At 31.3% G+C, this 19283-nt stretch overlaps 3 protein-coding genes and 1 pseudogene across 3 annotated transcripts; 3 read left to right on the top strand and 1 right to left on the bottom strand.

Annotated features, from left to right (window-relative positions):
• Positions 1-398: 398 nt before the first annotated feature.
• Positions 399-1138, top strand: LOC121217701 (late embryogenesis abundant protein D-7-like). The gene is made up of 3 exons (XM_041093689.1): positions 399-551; positions 660-749; positions 857-1138. Exons 1-3 carry the CDS (start codon positions 489-491, stop codon positions 974-976), a joined length of 273 nt encoding a protein of 90 aa, XP_040949623.1. The 5' UTR covers positions 399-488; the 3' UTR covers positions 977-1138.
• A 695-nt stretch (positions 1139-1833) lies between these two features.
• LOC121217075 (protein kinase PINOID 2-like) lies at positions 1834-2830 on the top strand (annotated as a pseudogene).
• A 5117-nt stretch (positions 2831-7947) lies between these two features.
• Positions 7948-9436, top strand: LOC107906480 (zinc finger Ran-binding domain-containing protein 2). Its single transcript, XM_016833478.2, has 4 exons — positions 7948-8214; positions 8299-8664; positions 8893-9004; positions 9089-9436. The coding sequence occupies exons 2-3, from the start codon at positions 8309-8311 to the stop codon at positions 8981-8983; spliced, it is 447 nt and encodes a 148-aa protein (XP_016688967.1). The 5' UTR covers positions 7948-8214; positions 8299-8308; the 3' UTR covers positions 8984-9004; positions 9089-9436.
• A 4044-nt stretch (positions 9437-13480) lies between these two features.
• LOC107906481 (uncharacterized) lies at positions 13481-16270 on the bottom strand. Its single transcript, XM_016833479.2, has 3 exons — positions 16021-16270; positions 14804-15635; positions 13481-14019 (listed from the first exon to the last, which is right to left on the bottom strand). Exons 2-3 carry the CDS (start codon positions 15503-15505, stop codon positions 13735-13737), a joined length of 987 nt encoding a protein of 328 aa, XP_016688968.2. The 5' UTR covers positions 15506-15635; positions 16021-16270; the 3' UTR covers positions 13481-13734.
• Positions 16271-19283: the final 3013 nt, after the last annotated feature.

Consider the following 19283-nt stretch of genomic DNA (forward strand, 5'->3'; position numbering starts at 1 on the left):
TTTAGGCTTTTGCTTCTTTAGAGAATGAAAGTATGGTACTATATAAAGAATCTTCTGGGGAAAAAATTAAGACATGTAGTTCAGAGCATTTTAAATAAATAATTTATTAATTAATGGAATTTTAAAAAAGGTTTCATTTTAGACTCGATTATTTAGGAAATGATTATAAATTATTTAAATCTGAATTATAATGTCTGGTCTGAACCAGAAAGGCATTGACACTTCATTTTCGAAAATTACGGACAACTTTTCTTTTTTGTCAAATAATCAGTAACTTTTATATATGAAACATAAATTTCTGCCAAAACGTGGTTAACGGTAGGCCGAGGCTTGAGTCTTGACCTACCAATTAAAATTCAAGCCATAACATGCCATTGCCAAGTGCTGGTGAATGCTTAGATTGAGGTTTACCCATAACAACCTCCTATAAATTCATTTCACTTTATTCATATTTCAAACTAAAATTTCCTTTTCCTTAAGAAAAAAAAATGTCGGGACAAAATACATCTCAGACTTTTGCAAACAATGCTGAAACAACCAGTCAAGCTCAGGTTATTAATTCTTCTTCTTCTTCTTCTTCTTCTTCTTAAAGATGTTAATTAAACATTAAAGAGTGGTTTTCATGTATGAAAATTAATGAATGGCATGTCCTTCAACAGTTAGCGAGGGATGAGATGTTGAACCAGGCCTCTCAAGCTTCTGATCAGACCTCTTCTTATACTTCCCAAGCCACCAACTTACTTCAGCAGGCATCCATCCCTCCTTTTTTAAAAATTTCGGATCCTTAGTTAAAATAATCAATCACTCATGACATGTTTTTCCTCTTTTTTCCGGGATATTAATCATTCTGGTGCAGACGGGAGAGCAAATGAGGAACATTGCACAAGGAGCAGCTGATGCAGTAAAGAACACTCTGGGTATGAATAAGCCCACCAGCACCGATCATCCAAGCAACCCATCTCCTCCCAGGACTTGAAACCCGCGTTTCCACTCTGCTTCTCTGCTTTCCCTTGCTTATCCTAGTCATTTGCCATCTATAAATAGTTTAATTATTTTATTTGACATGTCGTAAAATGTCCTAAGAGAGTGTTGTCGGTAATGTGCGTTAAATGAATTAATGCAATTAAATTTTGATTGATTTTATCAACTTGATTTTTAAGGATAGAATGTCAGTCCATAATGATTTAATTATTCAATTTACTGTTTAAATCATAATCATATCAAATATAAACCCTACAATTAAATCTTTGGTTACATACATTATTATATGGCTATTCCAAATGAGTCAATAACAAGAACTAAGGTGCCTGATCAAAAATCAAGTACAAGAGTTCATTTTCATCCACTTCATGATATCCAGAATTACAAATTTAACTCTTATTTCATTAATCTAGAAGCTTTGAATCAATTACCAGATATTTAGGAAGTTTTTTTATTAAATGAATTTTTAAATTTAATAATTACTATTTTAATTATTATAATAATAAGATAAATAATTAATTGGGTTGTAATAAGTTTAAAATTTTTAATAAGCTTGAAAATACCCGCATTCAAAGTAATTCAGTGAAAGGCTTCGTCCTAAATTCTCCCAAAGATAAATTAAACCACTAATTGACTTGAGTTACACATTAAATGTATATATATATATATTTCAACAGGAAAAAGAAAAAGCTCATTTTTATTAGGGCTGGGATCCGGGGTGCAAGTGTGTATAGATTCAGAATCAGCAGCTAAGAACACAAACGAAACTCACTTATCAAAACAATGGCCACGCCAAAATCTGATTCTACTCCTAATCAATCCTCATCTTCGTTTTGATCCACCATTCACAAACCCCACAAAGGAAACAATCCTGCTTGGGCAACCATTAACCGACTTTTATCCCAACATGGTCAACTTGGAATCCAACACTTGAAGCTCTTGCATCGAGTAGGCGGTGGGGGTATAGGAAATGTATATGTTTGTAAGATTAACAACACCGCCACCGGTTCCCACCATCATCACTGCCTTTATGCCATGAAAGTAATAGATAGGGATTAACTAAGAGTTAAAGAAAAGTTGCATACAGCTGAACATTCTGGGAATGCTTGATCATCCTTTCCTTCCAACGTTATATGCAGAGTTTGATTTCTTCCACTGCTCATGTTTGGTTAGGGAGTACTGTCCTGGTGGCGACTTGCTCACTCTTCTGCAACGCCAGTCTGATATGAGATTTAATGTCCCATCAGCTAAGTAAGTCGTCATATTGCTAAACCTATGTCTGTTGAAAAATTTCCTTGAATTTTCGGAACTCCAGACATAACCCAATTGGTTCATGTAATCGTAATTTTGTGTTTGTAATGGTATAAGAACCACTGGTGTTGCAGATTCTATGCAGCTGAAGTGCTTGTAGCATTGGAATATCTTCACATGATGGGTGTAATTTATCGTGATTTGAAGCCAGAAAATGTGCTTGTTCAAGAAGACGGTCGTATTATGCTCTCAGACTTCGATCTCTCCCTTCAATGCGACGTTTCACCCAAGCTTTTAAAATGTAATGCCAGTATCATGGACAACTGACAAGGACTACAATTGCTACTCTCATCTATCATTGTCTACGAAGAAAAACAAGCTCGTAGTGGATATTCCGGAACCTGAGGTCGAATTACGGGCCGAGCCGGCTAATGCTCGATTGAGTTCATTTGTCGGCACGCGAGAGTATTTGGCTCCGGAGGTGATACCAGGATTAGGCCATGGAAGTGGTGTAAATTGGTGCAGAGGCGAATTTAAAGAGACAGGAAGGGACCTTGGTCTCAAAAATGATTTTTTTTCTAATCTAGTCTTTCTATAAATAGATAAATTATAAATTAATATATATAGAAATTGCACTTTGATGTCATAATAAAAAAATTTTAATCCAATCTTCTTATAAATAAAAAATATATAAATTAATATATAGTAAAATTTCACTTTCCCTCCTAAATATGAAAAGATTTATATTTAATCTTTTAAAAATATAAATTATAAATTAATACATAATAAACTTGATCTATAAAAAAATTATTATTAAATTTTAGTCACTACTAAAAATTGCTGGATTTGCCTTTGGTGAGCATCGGGAGTCCTTTCTGAGGTGATAGTGAGGGGAAAACTTTGACAAACATCCTACAGCAACCCGTAATATTTCCCAGGATTTGTTCAAGTAAAGGTAGAGATGGGGAAGGCGCATGATTTGATAAGAAAGCTGCTGGTGAAAGATCCAAACAAGAGAATGGGGGGGGGGGTGCTGGTTTTTGAAAGGTGTCAATTGGCCTCTAATTTTAACACTTAAGCCTCCACAAATAATCATATAAGGGAAAGCTAAGTTTTAATTCTCCAAATCAGATCAAATTTAATAGTAGGTCTTTTATTATATCTGCTTTTTATAAGTTTTTATTATACCCTTTTCTAATCCTTAAGTGAAAGAATAATACGTTTTAGCGTATTCGAATTCACAACCTCTTTACACTAGCAACAATAAAAACACCAATTAAACTAAGACTCAACCGGTTAAAAAACGGTACTTTTAAAAAATAACAAATATTATTTCATGAATACTTTTTTATTTTTTTATTTTTTAAATAAAATCTAAAAAACACATAAATTATAAGATTTAAACCTAAATCATTTTAATTTCACTATCCCAATTATACCATTTTAACCAAAAATGCGTATATCCTTAAAACAACTTGTTATAAATTTGTCGGTATATAATTTTTCTTCCTTTCAATTGCACAAAAATGAGTCCACCGTTATCTGTATGTATTACACTTGGAAAAGTGCATGGAAATAAATGGGTTCAAAGCGAGGGCTTCCCCCCACTTATGAAACTGTTTAGAACTAAGGACCCAAATTAAGTGGGCTTGACGTAGCCGACAGCATAAAGTTCTACATTTCCTTTTTTCTCTTTTCTAATTACAAATGATCTACATGTGATATGGTTAATTAATTACATAAAATTGCATGCAAAGTAAGGTTAAAAAAATCGCAGGTGGCATTGGTTAATGCAATTATATTTGGTAAGTGACCTTTGTAATTTTTTTATTATAGTGAAATATAATTCTATGTGCCATGAATAAACCTTTTTTTTTAAGCATGTGTCATGAGTAAACTTGATGATACCACATCATCAAAATATGTTACTATATGTATATGCTAAAAAAACATTAAGCAACAGAAGAGCGTTAGCTTTTTGTTTGCTTGAATCATACTTGAGAGGGTTCACTCTTTTTGAAACTGGTATGCCAAGATGCTAGTCTTATATCTCGGCCCCTTTCCTAAACCTCTAAAGTAGCAGGGAATTTTAAATCTCCTTTTTTAGATTTTATATTTATATAATATGGTTACTCTCGCATGCATTATCTTAATTAACAGGTCAATTATATTGGCATTCAACTGTAAGTATGTTTAATTTCATAACCGGACAATAAATGTATAAATAATAGCTATTTTTTTGTACCAAAAAAAATCTTTTATATATTGACTATTAATCACAAGTGGATCAAAATATAAAAGCATATTTGAACGATTCATTTATTCTTCATTTGTATGAACTTTACTTGAGAAGTCTATATAATTTCAGGGATAATTACATTATTAATAATTTCTCTTAATAATAATAATAATTTTGTAATTGAACTTAAAAGGAAATAAAGTAGAAGGAAATGTAAGGTTAAGCTAATAAAAACACACGCACAGCAGAGCAGAGCACACAAAAAGCACGGCAAAAGAAAGAAGGGGAAAATAAATTAAACATATGATGGAAAGGATGCATGGAGATTCCCAAGGCGAGTCCCTTCCCACCACTTCGCTTTACAGTTTGCTCTCTTCTTCCTTTTCCCTTCTTCAAGAGAATGGACGACAGTTCTTTTTTTCTTTTTTTTCCATTTCCTCCCTTCACTTCATTCATTCATTCATTTTTTTTAATATTGGTTTTGGAGAGAGAATGAATTGAGGGAAAAAAAAAGAAAAATAGTTATGGGGATTTTATGTTATATTTTACTGTAATTATAAACATAGTGTTTAATTATTATATTCGTAATTCATAATAAACATGAGAAAAAAAACATGTTAAATATCACAATAAACGATAAAAAAAAGGTTGTGGTTTTGGGAGATAAAAGAGAGAAAAAAAAAGAGAAAGGAATAGTGAATAAGCAAAGCAGGCGCAGAAAAGAGAGAGAAAAAGAAAAAGAAAAGATGGTCAAAATGAAAACCTCGAAGGACTTGTTATATTCCATCATCAGCTTCAAACCCCTATCTTTATTGAAACTCTCCCTTTGTTCTTCTTTTTTCTCTCTTTTTCATTTGCCTTTTCTTTTTCTTTTTTTTTTTCAAAATTTTGCCTCTAAAAATATCAAAGTTATAATGAAAATTGTGCATGCATGATTCCATTTAGTTGCCTCCTTTTCTAATCTTTATTTTTCTCCTCTTTGATACTGTATGTGACTCATCAATCAAAGTAAAAAATAAATGTGGCATGAATGAGAGACCCTTTGGAAAACCCTAATCACGTCATTTGATGTTATTTTGTATTCTATGAATACCAAGTCCACTAAATCTGATACCTGTTCTAAATTTTAATCACAAGTAATTTATTTTAATATATATAAATATAAAGTAGGGTACTTTCATGGAACAAATCAGGGACTAAAACCCAAATTTAGAAAGGATAAACACAATTCAATGATTCATGATATAAATAAAGCAACCCTCTTTATGAACCAACACAAAAAAAAAAAAAACCAAACCCAAAAGACTAAAGCTAGTTGCTCTTTAACCTCTTTCAACCAAAACATTGAAACAATGGAAAAGCAGAGAGGAGACCCTTCATTAGCAAAACTTAAATTGCAATAGCTATAATTTTTTTCTCTCTCTTTTTTAAGCAAAACATCTCTTGTATATAAAAATAAATAAATTCATTTGTAGTTGTCTAAATTTTGAATTTCAAAATCTGTAATGTTTATTTTTTGTTTTTTTTAAATGAAATCTCTTTTGTAAAGATCCTACAAATTAAATGTATGTTAGAAAATAAAAGTTGGGCTGGTGATAAATTATAGGAAAATTCGCTTTAAGTACAAAAAGGAGAATACTCAAATATATTTATATGTAAAGGAGCAACAATTTTACTCATATTTATTTGACTGTCGATTCTCCAAAGTATGATTGAAAGAGACATGACCTAAATAATTGAGATCTAAGAGGTGGCCTGGCCCGTGCCACTGCCTAGATTTCATTGTCTAGAATATTCCTTAAACGCCAAGCAACGCTTGTTACTGCTCTTTGACTGTCAACTCAATTTTATTTTTGATACGTGATAACTGATTTTAATATTAACTAAATATTAAATATATGGATTAATTTTTAAAAGGTTAAAATATATCTCAAGTACTTGTATTTTTTTTATATATGGTATTCACTCCTTTTACTTTTATTTTTAATAATTTAATTTCTTTATTTTTCATATTTAAAAATACAAATTTATTTGTTAATAGTATTAAAACTCTTCTGATTAAATTCAAATTGATTATAACTTTACATGATAATCAAATGAATTGTTATTTTTTTATTTTAAAATATTATACAAGTGAATTTAATAGAATAATTTTAATCGTGTTATCAATTAGATTTGAATTTTAAAATATAAAAAATTAAATTAAATTATCAAAAATAAAAATAGAGAGATTAAATTTCATTTAATATTTTTTAAATAAATTATCTCATACACCAACCCTGTAAACTCTACGGCTATTTATTTTTACAAAGTGTACAATAATAAGATAAAAAATTTCTGATTTTTTATCAGTTTGTTTTCTAATTTTAACTTATATTTAAATTCAAATGGTACAGATTTAGAAAAAGGGCCCACATGGGAATGGTCAAAAACACCTTTTACTAAGGTTCATGCATAATTGAATTAAGATTAGGTGTGTTGTGGTTATAGGGTAACAGGAAGGAAGGGGGGATACGGATATCCCTGTTGGCTTTTGATGTGGATCCTCATTTTGTTGGGCTGCTGCCTTCCCCTGCCCTACTTGCATCCCACTGCCTCCCCCCAATATCAAGCCGTCGCTATCCCCACCCTCAGCCCTGTTTGACCACACTATCAAGAACGCCGTTATATTTTATTCCAACGTGACTAAATTCGTCTTATAACCTAGGTATTTATATTTCTCAATTCTTTGAAAATTATGATTGTAATTTAATCCTATTCTATATTAGGAGTAGAGATGAGAGTAACATAATTTAAATTGATGTCACGTAAATATTTGACAAAACTTTTAATCATTGCTCTATACAAATTAAAATAAAATTATAAGAATTCAATAAATTGAGAATGAAATAACTCAAATTCATATAAATTGAAAATTCCATTATTTAGCTTGTTAAATTTGTAAATTAGACTTATACGTGTCTACCTGTGCATATTTGATTTATATTTACTATATTATAGTTCTAATGACTTGTTTCGTACAAGGAATAAGATGTAATTTAGTGAGAGAGCATGAAGTTTATAATTTAACAACTCTAAAATTACAAAAGAAAAAAACCACATGATATGATATTTAAATGCTTTAACCATTTTTGGAGAGCTGTTGGCAATTAAAAGGTTCATTATCTCGGAGGCACTAATTTATTGGTTGCGTTACTTATGTTATTCAAAAGACAAAACCATAAAATGGATTCGAAATATTGATCACAGTTCACAAGACATTTAGTAGTGGAGAAGTAATAATATTGTACTATAATCCCTCACTTTAATGTCGCAAAGGATATTTGCATTGGGTTGCAAAAACATATATAAAATAATAAAATAAAAAAGAGCTCAATCGTTTCTATTCACCCGAAAACCGATGCATCATATGTATATGTCCATGCACTACCAAAACCCTAATAAAAAGAATGCCAAGCCAAAGCATTTATTGAAAATTTCAAAAAATTTCTGCCTTTGGAATCATACCCAGAATTTTTCTTTATCTCTTTTCCTCCTTTACTAAATATAAAAAGTATTTATATTTCATTTATCAAGGTTAAATGTGAAGAACACGTAAAAGTAGACACACAGCTAGCCCTCCATTTATGGTCTAAGCATTATATATAAAGAGGCCTTCCTCGAGTCGTTTCTTCAAGAATTCCTTCCTACTCCATTCTCTTATTTAACTCAAACTCACCACCTTTTCCATTTTTCTAATTAAGGTTAGTACTTCAAATCTTAATGCTTTCTTTTTCAGATTTTGTATTAGCTGTTGAATTAAATGTGTTTTTTTTTTTGGAGAGTAGAAAAGAAAAGATGAGCAGGCCAGGAGATTGGAACTGCAGGTCGTGCCAACACCTAAACTTCCAAAGGAGGGACTCCTGCCAACGCTGCGGGGAATTCCGGTCGGGTGATCACTTCGGTAGCTACGGTGGTGGCAGGGGTGGCTCCTCCTTTGGATTCGCCACCGGCTCCGACGTCCGACCTGGTGATTGGTACTGCACTGCGGGAAACTGCGGTACCCACAATTTCGCCAGTCGTTCCAGCTGCTTCAAATGTGGTGCATTCAAGGACGACCCTGCCGGAGGTTTCGACAGCGACGTTCCGCGTTCTAGAGGATTTGGCGGCGGTAATCGATCCGGCTGGAAATCCGGCGACTGGATATGTACCAGGTGAATTCTTGTTGTCCTTTTTCTTTAAAGGTGTAAATACATAATATTTCAATTATAATGAACTGAGAGAAGCTGTTCTGTTCTTCAACAGCTTTAGTTGCTACTGTATATCTTTCCTTTCCGTACTACAGTTTTCTTTTGACTGCTTTTCAAAGAACTTTAATGTATATATTTGAACTTATTCATACAATTATCTTTAAAAAAGTTTCGACCGATGGATGAATGCAGGTCGGGATGCAATGAGCATAACTTTGCTAGCCGAATGGAATGTTTCAGATGCAGTGCCCCAAGAGACTTCACCGCTAGAACTTCATACTAAATACAAGCTATCCAGTTTTGGGTATATTTTTTTAACTTTTAGTTTTTTCATGCAAATTGATTATAAGTCTAATTAATATATGTGGCTCTTGACTTGGCTTTGTAGGTGTTGCAAACCAAGAGAGACTCAAATGAGAGAAGAATATTACTGCTTTTGTTTTTCCTGTTTAATATATTGCTTTGGGGGTGTGCTACAAGGGTGAAGAAAACAGGGTGTAAAACCCCTTTGTTTGATCATCACTACAACCCATTTGTCCCTTAATTAAATTAATTAATTATTTAGCATTTTCTCATGTTTTCCCCCATAAAAATTACGACAGTCCAGTAATTTTTGTGATGTTGATGCTTTCTGTTGTACTTTTTTTTTCTATTTTTATTATTATCAGAGAGAGTTTACTAATTTATATTTGTAATGCATGGTGCTTGGCTTTCTTAAAAGAAGATGATTCTCTTCTCTTTTTTCCATTACTAGAAATTATTATGTGCATTAACTTTAGTAAAATAATAATTTACCTTTCAAAATATCACTTTTAATTTTATCTATCATATTTGAATATATATCATCATTATTAAATATGAATATTTCAAAAAAAATCTAAATAACATAGATGATGTAATTATCTGAACGCCTATGACAAAACTGAGGATGCAAGGCTGCTTTCGAGCTAAAAATAAAACAAAAACAAGTTTTAAAAAGTGCTTTAAACAAATTTTGGGACTTGAAGATTCACCTACCGGTGGTTTTCGAATTGAGTCAAGACTTCACAATTTGAGGATTTTTTTTATAATCAAATTTTGCGTTGAGGTTAACTTATATTATTTTTTAAAAGATTATTGAGTTTGATATTATTTATTAATTGTGTTTCGGTTCAATTATAAAACTATCAAAGATCAATGTTTTACAAAGTAATAAATATATTTTTAGGGTGTTTTTATTTTATTTTATATAAAATGTAAAAAAATACATACATATATTTAGATTTGAACTCAAGACATCGCAGTGTGAGTATGCCATAATCTAATGTATATTGGTTTCACTGTAATTTCTCTTTTTTAAAAAATTCTAAATACAAATAGTATATAAGTGTTGGGGATAAACCCGGTTAAGCAACGAACAAGTAAAATAATAAAGAAATTGAAAAGATTAAACACAAATATTTTACGTGGAAAAACCCTCTTAAGAGGCTAAAAAACCACGAGCAAAGATAATTTCACTAAAACGGTAAAAACAAAAAGTATAAAATATGGAGATAAAACTAAACCCCGAAACCTAAAACAAGAACTCCCAAAACGTAAACACAAAATTCTCTAAAAGCTTGTAAAAGCTAATACCAAAATGTGTAATGAGTTATTTTAGTGGAAAAAAGGTCTATTTATAAGCTAAATTGTAGGTTAAATAATATTAAAATAACCTACACTAATCAAAGTTTAAGTAGTAAACTTAAAAAAAAGTTTGATTGAGAGAAGAAAAGCCAAAAGATACAATGCATAACTCCACAAATCTCCACATTGACTCGTATTTTCACAACTCCTTCTTTGCCAAAGCCTACCACGGGCTTATCTCGAACTATGCAGGATATTAACTGAGTCGAAATTGTGTTTAGAAGCTGGAAGACTTCTAGTCTTCGACTTGTGCACTGTTAAATCAAAACTGACTCGAGTCTAATTTCCGTGAATACAATGCCTTATCTTTTCAAAACATGTATTCAAAAGAAAACATCTCGTATACAAATCAGTCATACCTTTTTCCCTCCTATGACCAAGTTGTCTTCGCTTCAAATGAGTCTTCTTCGACTCCTTAACAAACGAGGGACGTCTTGCTTAACCAATCACCGTTGATCCTTCCAGAACATAAAGACTGTCAATCTTTTTACCTTTCATTAAAACGAGATTCCCACGGGATACCTTAATGTTTCTTGACTCGATGTTAATTCTACAACCCTTCGAGTTCAAAATTCTGATGGAGATGAGATTTTTCTTTAAGTCAGGCATATGCCTGACATCTAACAGTGTCCTGATTGTCCTGTCATGCATCCTGATCTGAATAGTACCAACACCGGTTACTTTACTAGGTGAATCATTCCACATGTGCACAAATCCACATTCAACTGAACTATATGTAGAGAACCAGACCCTGTTGGGACACATATGAAAAGAACACCCTGAATCCAAAATCCACTCAAATGTAAGCTTCGAGTTTTAACTTGTTCACACCAACAAGAAATCATCATCCTTGCCATGGGCCAAATTAGCACTAGCTCAATCTTTCTCGCTGCTCTCAGCAACCCTTTTATTTCGCAATTTGTAATAACCTACCTTGACGTGACCTAACTTCTTACAATAGCAACATCTCTTGTCTTGCTTCCTTGATGCTACCAAAACTGAGGCTTGCCTATCTGACTTGCTATTCGAACCAAACTTATTTTTGAGTTTGTCTTTTCTTAACAAATGACCCTTCACATCCTCAAATGAGATATTATCTTTGCCATAAATCAGGGTTTCCTTGAAAGACTTATATAAAGGGGTAAAGAGCACAATAATAGCATAGTTTGATCTTCATCGTTAATCTAAACCTCAACATTTTTCAAATCATTAAAAAGAGTAATAAATTAACTAATGTGATCTCTAAGGTGCTCACCTTTGTTCACGCGGAACGTGTACAACTGTTGTTTCAACACTAATTGGTTAGTTAGATACTTTGTCACATAGAGGGTTTCTAACTTTTTCCATAAGGTGAATGTTGTTTTTTTCCATCAAAACCTCTTGCAACACATTATTTATTAGACATAATTGAATCGTGGATACAGTCTTTTTATCTAACTTACTCCATTCAAATTTATCCATATCTGTAGGTTTCTTTTCTGTAAGGACTTTTTCAATATCTCCCTGAATCAAAATTGTCATCATCTGAACTTGTCACGGGTTGAAATTTGTGATGTCATCGAACTTATCAATATCAAATCTTGTTGTTTTCATCTCTGAATAGGTTGATTGCGAAAATCGAACTAACTCTTACACCAATTTGTTGGGGATAAACCCGGTTAAGCAACGAATAAGTAAAATAATGAAAAAATTGAAATAAGAACCCTCACTAATTAGAGTGGAAAAAAACCTAATAACTAAATGCATAAAGGGTTATTTTTCTAGGGTGAAAAAATGACATATTTATAGGCTAAATTTATAAGTAAAATAATATTAAAATAACCTATACTAATTAGAGTTTAAGTGGTAAACTAAAAACAGAGTTTAACTGTGAAAAAAAAACTAAAAAATACGAGGCATAACTCTACAATAAGTTATAGAATTTTGAAATAGACTTATACACAGATAAGTTCTTGATGTGAAGTAACTTATGAAAATTATGCAAATGAAATAAAATGGACTTAGATCCATATAAGATCCAGAGATCAATAGCTTATTTGACTAACATAAATAGAGCCACGAGATACATCAGTAAGTCAATGTGCCGAATTCAAATTCGAGTGGCACTTGGGCAACTTGTAAATATGGTACAAACATGCAGGTATGATCTCTTCTAAAGATATTTTTACTCTATTATTATTCTTAATCCTGTTTTCTCCCTATCAAAATATTAATTTAAGTATAGACAACATCTCAAAACACGAATTTCAAAAGATTTATCGACTCCACTTTCTAATCCAAACAAAAATAACATAAAAAATGCCATCATTTTAGTCGTTACGTTATTTTTTTAAAAAACCTCTTGTCGTCTACGTAAACAAAAAAAACTTAGAATTGAAAGGTGGCAATAAAAAATCCAAGTATATTCAAAACATAGGATTCCCTTTATTGACCTATTGTATCTTAAAAAGTTTACATGCACTGAATTTAAAAAAGAAAAGAAAAAGGCAACAATCCATTCATTAACATGTCTTCCAACTAGACATACTCGGGCTAATCATATTAGCATGTCAAAATCAGGATATTGTATTTTTGTAAATTTAAACTGGCATGGTACGAGTACGACCCAAATTATCATTTAACGGTAACATTTATTTTTTAATTTAATTATGAAATTAATATACAAATTTTCATCGAATCATTAGATGCCAGGCTTGGTTAAGAGAATTGAAAGAACAAAAAGAAAAAGAAAAGAGTTGTGGCCTAGCTTGGCCCACAAACAGATTTACTTCTAACACTATATTATTAAAAAAATAAAAAAGAATAGAGCTAAACCCGACCCACTCCAAACCTTGTCTTTGTTTATGTTGGCCTCATTTTATATGTTTTATTGAAGTTTCGGCCCAAATCTGTTGCTTACCCCTTTCAATATTAAATTATCCCATGAAAAAGGAATAGGATCTGTTTCTTATTGATTCACGCCAATACCTTTTCTTTTTCTTTGGGTGATGCGTGTAAAGCTCAGAGCTTTTGGTGCTAGCAGACAGAAAAGGTTAGATTAATGAATATTAAAATCACAAGGTGCCATTTTTGCACAGTGATCTGATGAAATGCAACCAGTAGACCACATAAAATATGGTAGAAAATTCGACCAACATATCTGATTTCTGCAACAATCTTAACAAAGAGGCACTTCTTATGTCTAATTTCCTCTCTAGTTTCTCTTCTTATATCCTTTCTTAATTGACACAAATAGTGCACAACAATATCCAGATCATTTTCACAACTTAATCCCCAAGAATGGAAAAAAAAAACTTGTAATTGAAAAGGAGACCCCCCAAAAAATACACACAATAAGAATGCATTTAGAAAATATTAATTTAGCAGCTTTTATGTACCTTCCTCCGCAGCTTGCTGTGCCCACTTTATAGTTGACCTGGCCAATGCGTCCATAGGGTCAATACATTTTTTAAGAAGTGGATCATCCCGAGGCAAAACATCACGCATATCATCAGATGCAATGATAACTGTGTTAACCGCCCTAACCAGAAGAACCTGGAGAGCAATTCTCAGCAGATTCCGTGCTCCTTCCATGTCTTTTCTGTTTAAAGCATCGATAGCAGGGATTACAGCGTGTTCCATGGTTGCTTTATCTGGCATCACAACCTCAAACCCCTACATGCACATATTGAAGTAACTATTAAGTTGTCTCAATAGTCAAATCGGTACCACGAACTGCCTAAACTAGTATTATATGGGACATGAACATGCCGAATCGAAATAACATTACAATGAGGTCATAAACATAGAGATCAGTAATATTGGTACAATTAAATTTGGTGAACTTTGTCTGCATTTCTTCCAACTTGCGTAGAGTAACAAAATGAACAACTAAGAAAATGAATTTACAGCCAAATTAACAGCATTGAATATCTCCACGGCAGTTGAAGACAGCAAGTTAGGTTTAAAAAACAGACTTTTGGAACTTTCCGAAAGATGAGTTACACTCGAATATACTGCGTGGCATCACCTACCGAACCAAACATATAATCTAAACAAGTTGAGATCCCAGAGGTAATATAGAAGCCGTGAAACATTATATATGTTGTATATTCTTCACCTCCGAAATCTTTTGGCAAATGGTAGGCAGGCAACTCACCTCTGTCATGAACATAAAAAATAGATGAAGCTAGTCTTTAGTTTAAACCTTTCAGGTGTTCCAATCTTATCTGCTTTTCTTCAAAATTGTGAAAGTTTCAGTTAGAACCTTCAAAAGCATTCAAACCAGATACGGTCAACCATGAATGATCTTCTTACCTAGCTAAAATATTTTTTCTTTTTCTTTCTTTCAAATAATTATTATCTGTTTAATAGTTTATTACTTACATGAATTTTTGCAAACTACATATTTTTCCTAAAGGGATGCATTGAGCTTATTTCACAGGGCAAAAACAATTACCTCAATTTGCAGTTTCTCTTGGTAAAACCCTGCTTTTAGAGTTGCATCAGTGGCGAGAACCCCGATACGCAAAGGGCTCCCGGCTTCCAGTGGCTTCAACCCAGCTTCCTTAAGCTCCCTAGCAACACACTCAGCCATGTGAAGTGAATGAACAGAACACCCCTTAAACACTTCATCATGCCATGAGTGAGAAATATGGCAAGGCATTACAATGCAGTGAGCTCCTGATTTCTCAAGGAAAACCCTTTTACTCCGTAGATTTTCGACAATGCGGGTATGATCGGATTGTGAAGGTTCATTTCTACTGCAGAGGGAAGACGAACTCCTCTCCAGTGATGAAAGCTCCCTATTCAAAACTGGATCAGAGCAAACAACAAAAGGCATACATTTTGCTTCGTTCTCTTTGCTCAAATGTACTAATTTTCTCAAGAAATTTAGAGTAGAATCAACAGATAACCCCCCAAGTATTCCCACAGTATTAGGAGCACTGAGCAAGGGCCCATCATAGATGCTTAAAGAAGCTATTAATGAATTACAAGTTTTCCTAGATTCAGGAAATTTCCCACTTTCATCAATGTGTAAGATCACTGAAGATGGGGGCATAGCACGAACTGGATTCAACCTTTTATAACAAAGAGTTCTCTGCCTAACTAATAAGTAAGATGGGCAATTCAGCGACATTTGCAAGCTTCTATCCAACATCTGAACACATAAAGTATCAGATAGAACTCGACATATAAGTATATGATTCTAAATTCCACAGGCAATGTATATCAGCATCTGCCAACTCAAACCCACATCTGAAATCGAATTAATTTTAGCTAGAGTTCACCTGAGAAAACCATACATAGAAACCATCTCAACTTCTAATTTTCACAAAAAAAAAATTTAATCAAAAGACATTTCTCTCAATATCTCCATCTTCTAAAACCAAAACCCAGTTACAGAAGTAACCAAAAGTCCAAACTTGATCAAATTTTCAGCCTTGAATAAAACCGAAAACTTCATCACGAACAGCTACAAACAAAAAAAGACAAAGCTGCTCTGACAAACCAACTCAATTAGGATTCGCCTTCCCAGAGAGAAAAACGAAAAACCCAATTCCAAACTCTGGGAGGTTTCACTTTCTATGCTTCCAGAGTTGAAAAAAGCGACAAAGGCAAAGTGAATACAAAAAAGGAAAAGTTTGAAATTCAGAGGATTGTATTGATATGTACCAGTGGTTTAGAAATGAAGCAGCAGTTTACGGGAAGCGGGGAAAGAATCTTTGTGGTTTGGAGTATAAGAATCACTCACACACACATTTTTCTCACTATAGTATACTTGTGGTTAAAATTTTAAAGTTGAAGAAGAGAAGATAGCGAAGAAATGAGGAACAGAAGGGAGGAGTTAAGTCTCTGCCTGTCATCTTGTGCTTGTAGAATGTGCAGGTTGGGTGAGTGGGAAGTGGTGGGGAGCGGGGACCCGCTTTATGGTCCTATTTTTATGGCGCTTCTCGCTTTTTACTTTAGTTTCCATTTTCTTTTTCTTTCTCTTTTTTTTCTCATGGAAGTTTCCATTTATTTATTTATGGATAAAATACATAAACTGTTTTTAAATTTGATTTAAAATTATATTTCAACCACTTAATTTTTTAAAATTACATAATCAAATTGTTATATTTTCATGATTCGGCTGTAACGTTGCACTTTCATTCAATGAATAAATAACTAATTTAATCCCTAAACTATAGTTAAAAAATTATTTTAATATTTTAAAATTTTCTTAACAATAATTATAAAATAATTTAAAAACTCTTAACAATAAATAAAAAAACTCATATAAAAATTAAATTTCAAAAAAGGAAAAGAAAAAATTTTGCAGCTAATTTTTTCACATCTATTCTCATAAAAATTTAATCTTTAAACTTTGATAAAAAAATATTAAATATCCAATCACTTTCATCCTACTCGTTATTTCATTTGCTTTGTTGTTTTACACTCTCTTAATTTTCATATTTCTTTACTTTTTTTTTCTCTTTTTTCATGTAAATAACATTGACTCCGCTTTCCTCATATCATTAAAAATAATATATATTTTTATTTATAGTTGAAAGTAAAATCTTGATTTGAAACTTGAGAGAAGAAATGGTGGGTTTGAAGAAACGAAGAAGAGCACTGGAGTTACAGAAAATAAATGATTAGTTTAGAAAAGAAGTAGGGTACTTTGTGTTATAAATTAAAAAGAGAAAATCTTACATTTCAAAAAATTAAAATTCATAATTATCAAGAACGATTATCAATAATGAAAGTAGTGTTATAAGCCTAGATTTTGTTTATAAAAAACTTGAGTAGCAATAATTTGTTTAGTAGGGTTTTGAAAATAATAATAATAATAAATAAAATTTACAAATCAATTTTTGAGTAAAATAACGTGAAGTTAATGTGAATGAAGATGTTCATGAACGGTTTTGAAATTTTTAATATTTTTTTATATAACAAAAATTTGCAAGAAATGTGTTCTTTTTTTAATTTTAAGAATGTTTTTAGATTTAGACCTATTTAAATATTTTTATACTTTTTAAAAAAATTATGATTTTTAATTATTATTATAGATTTTAAAAATATCAAAATGATTTTTTAACTATAACTCAAAGATCAAATTAATTATTAACTCTTTGAATTAATGTGCAACATTATTTTAAGTGATTTTTTTCACTTCAAATGCATCTAAGTTAGTCTAGCTCTTAAAATATGAAAATTGTCTCGAAAATTCTCTGAGGCGCAGAAAAATGTAACGAAATCAACTCAAAACGAAAAAATCAACAAGACAGTTGAAAAGTCACAGGAAAATAATACACACAAAATATTTGAGTAAATACTCTTAATATATTCTTAACTCAAGAATAATTAAATACAATGGAATAGTTACAAATGTGGGGAAAGCCTTTATTTATAGCTGAACTCCATCATAATCAACGGTGCAAATTGAGTTACATCAAAGGTCGAGATTAGATCATATCTATAATGGAGAGTCTTAAGGGATTTAAATTCTATATAATTTTATCCCTTTTAGAATTTACACTATTTACCTTAGTAACTCTAGTTTTATTGGAGTGTTTCACTGGACCATCAAAATTTCAAGTAGATATGCTTAATCATGGGTTCACGAATCGAGTCAATTAATATGGATCAAATAAAACTCATTTAATAAGTTGACTTTTATGAGACATTATGTGTACAAAAATCTCAAATTCTAATTCGCGACTCGTAATATAAGAATATGATATAATGCAAATATTAGACTGTGAAATCATTGAATAATAGTATTTATATAAAATATACATATACAGGATCACCGCAATTTTCTTTTATTTTTATTTTTAAAAATCCTTGTTGGAGCTAAGGGAAGGAAGAGGACAAATTGTGGGATATTATAAAAAAATTTCCTACCTTTCTTAGACGAATCTCTGCATCTTTAAAATAATCAAGCTTCCTTTGTCCATTAATAAATATTTAATTTCTCTTTATTTATTTGTTTCATCTTCAGCTTGAAAATTTTCAATATCATTTTTTTAAACAAATCAAATAAACACAGACTAATAATATAATATTTAACGTTGATTATACTACAAAATTTGCTATTTTTAATATTTTATAAAAATAATTTTATTTTATTGCATTGTTTGGATAAACAAATTTACTTGATAATACAATTTATTATACTTATAAATAAGAATTTTAAATTCATTAAAATATTTGATTAAATAAATTTATGTTAGGTTTAAAATAAATACCAAGCGGAATGAATTGAGATTTTGAAAAGAATTTACAAATTTTTCTAAATTAACTGGAAGAGAGGAAAAAATTAAACACTTTGAATCATAATGGTTCAACCCCAATTATCTACATGCACTACCATGGTATACATCAACTAAGGATTCCTTGATTCATTATAAGAACTGTTGTATTTGAAGGAGAATGTATAAATATTTACTATCTCTATCTTTTTAAAGGCTTAAAAAGAACTTTCTCTGACTTAACTAAATTCTTTTAGTTTTTACAAACACTCAACGAGAAATCCCTTAATCTCCTTTTAAGGTATTCCACCCAAAAAGCTAAATACACTTTTAATACAAAAAGAAAAAGAGCAAATAAATATTCAATCTCTGATATGTGTGTTTGTAATTTAAAGCTCTAAATAATGAGAATGACAAAATATTTCACAATAAGTTTCTAAAGATATGGAGAGGAAATTAATGTGAATTCTCTTATTTTATTTATATAAAAAAAAGAATTTGTGAATGTTTAAACCAATTGAAGGGGAAATAAAACCAATAAAAAGGAGGAGAAAAAATATCATTATTGATCACTCTTTCATTTCGTCATTTGATTATTGACTTGTAATAAATACATCAACAATTTTGAAGTTAATAAAATTAAAATTTCGATTTTTATGTAGTAAGATCATGTGTGGTATTGATAAGAATGTTGAATAATCA

Source organism: Gossypium hirsutum, chromosome D05, assembly GCF_007990345.1.
Source record: "Gossypium hirsutum isolate 1008001.06 chromosome D05, Gossypium_hirsutum_v2.1, whole genome shotgun sequence".
In the NCBI taxonomy this organism is placed as follows: Eukaryota; Viridiplantae; Streptophyta; class Magnoliopsida; order Malvales; family Malvaceae; genus Gossypium; species Gossypium hirsutum.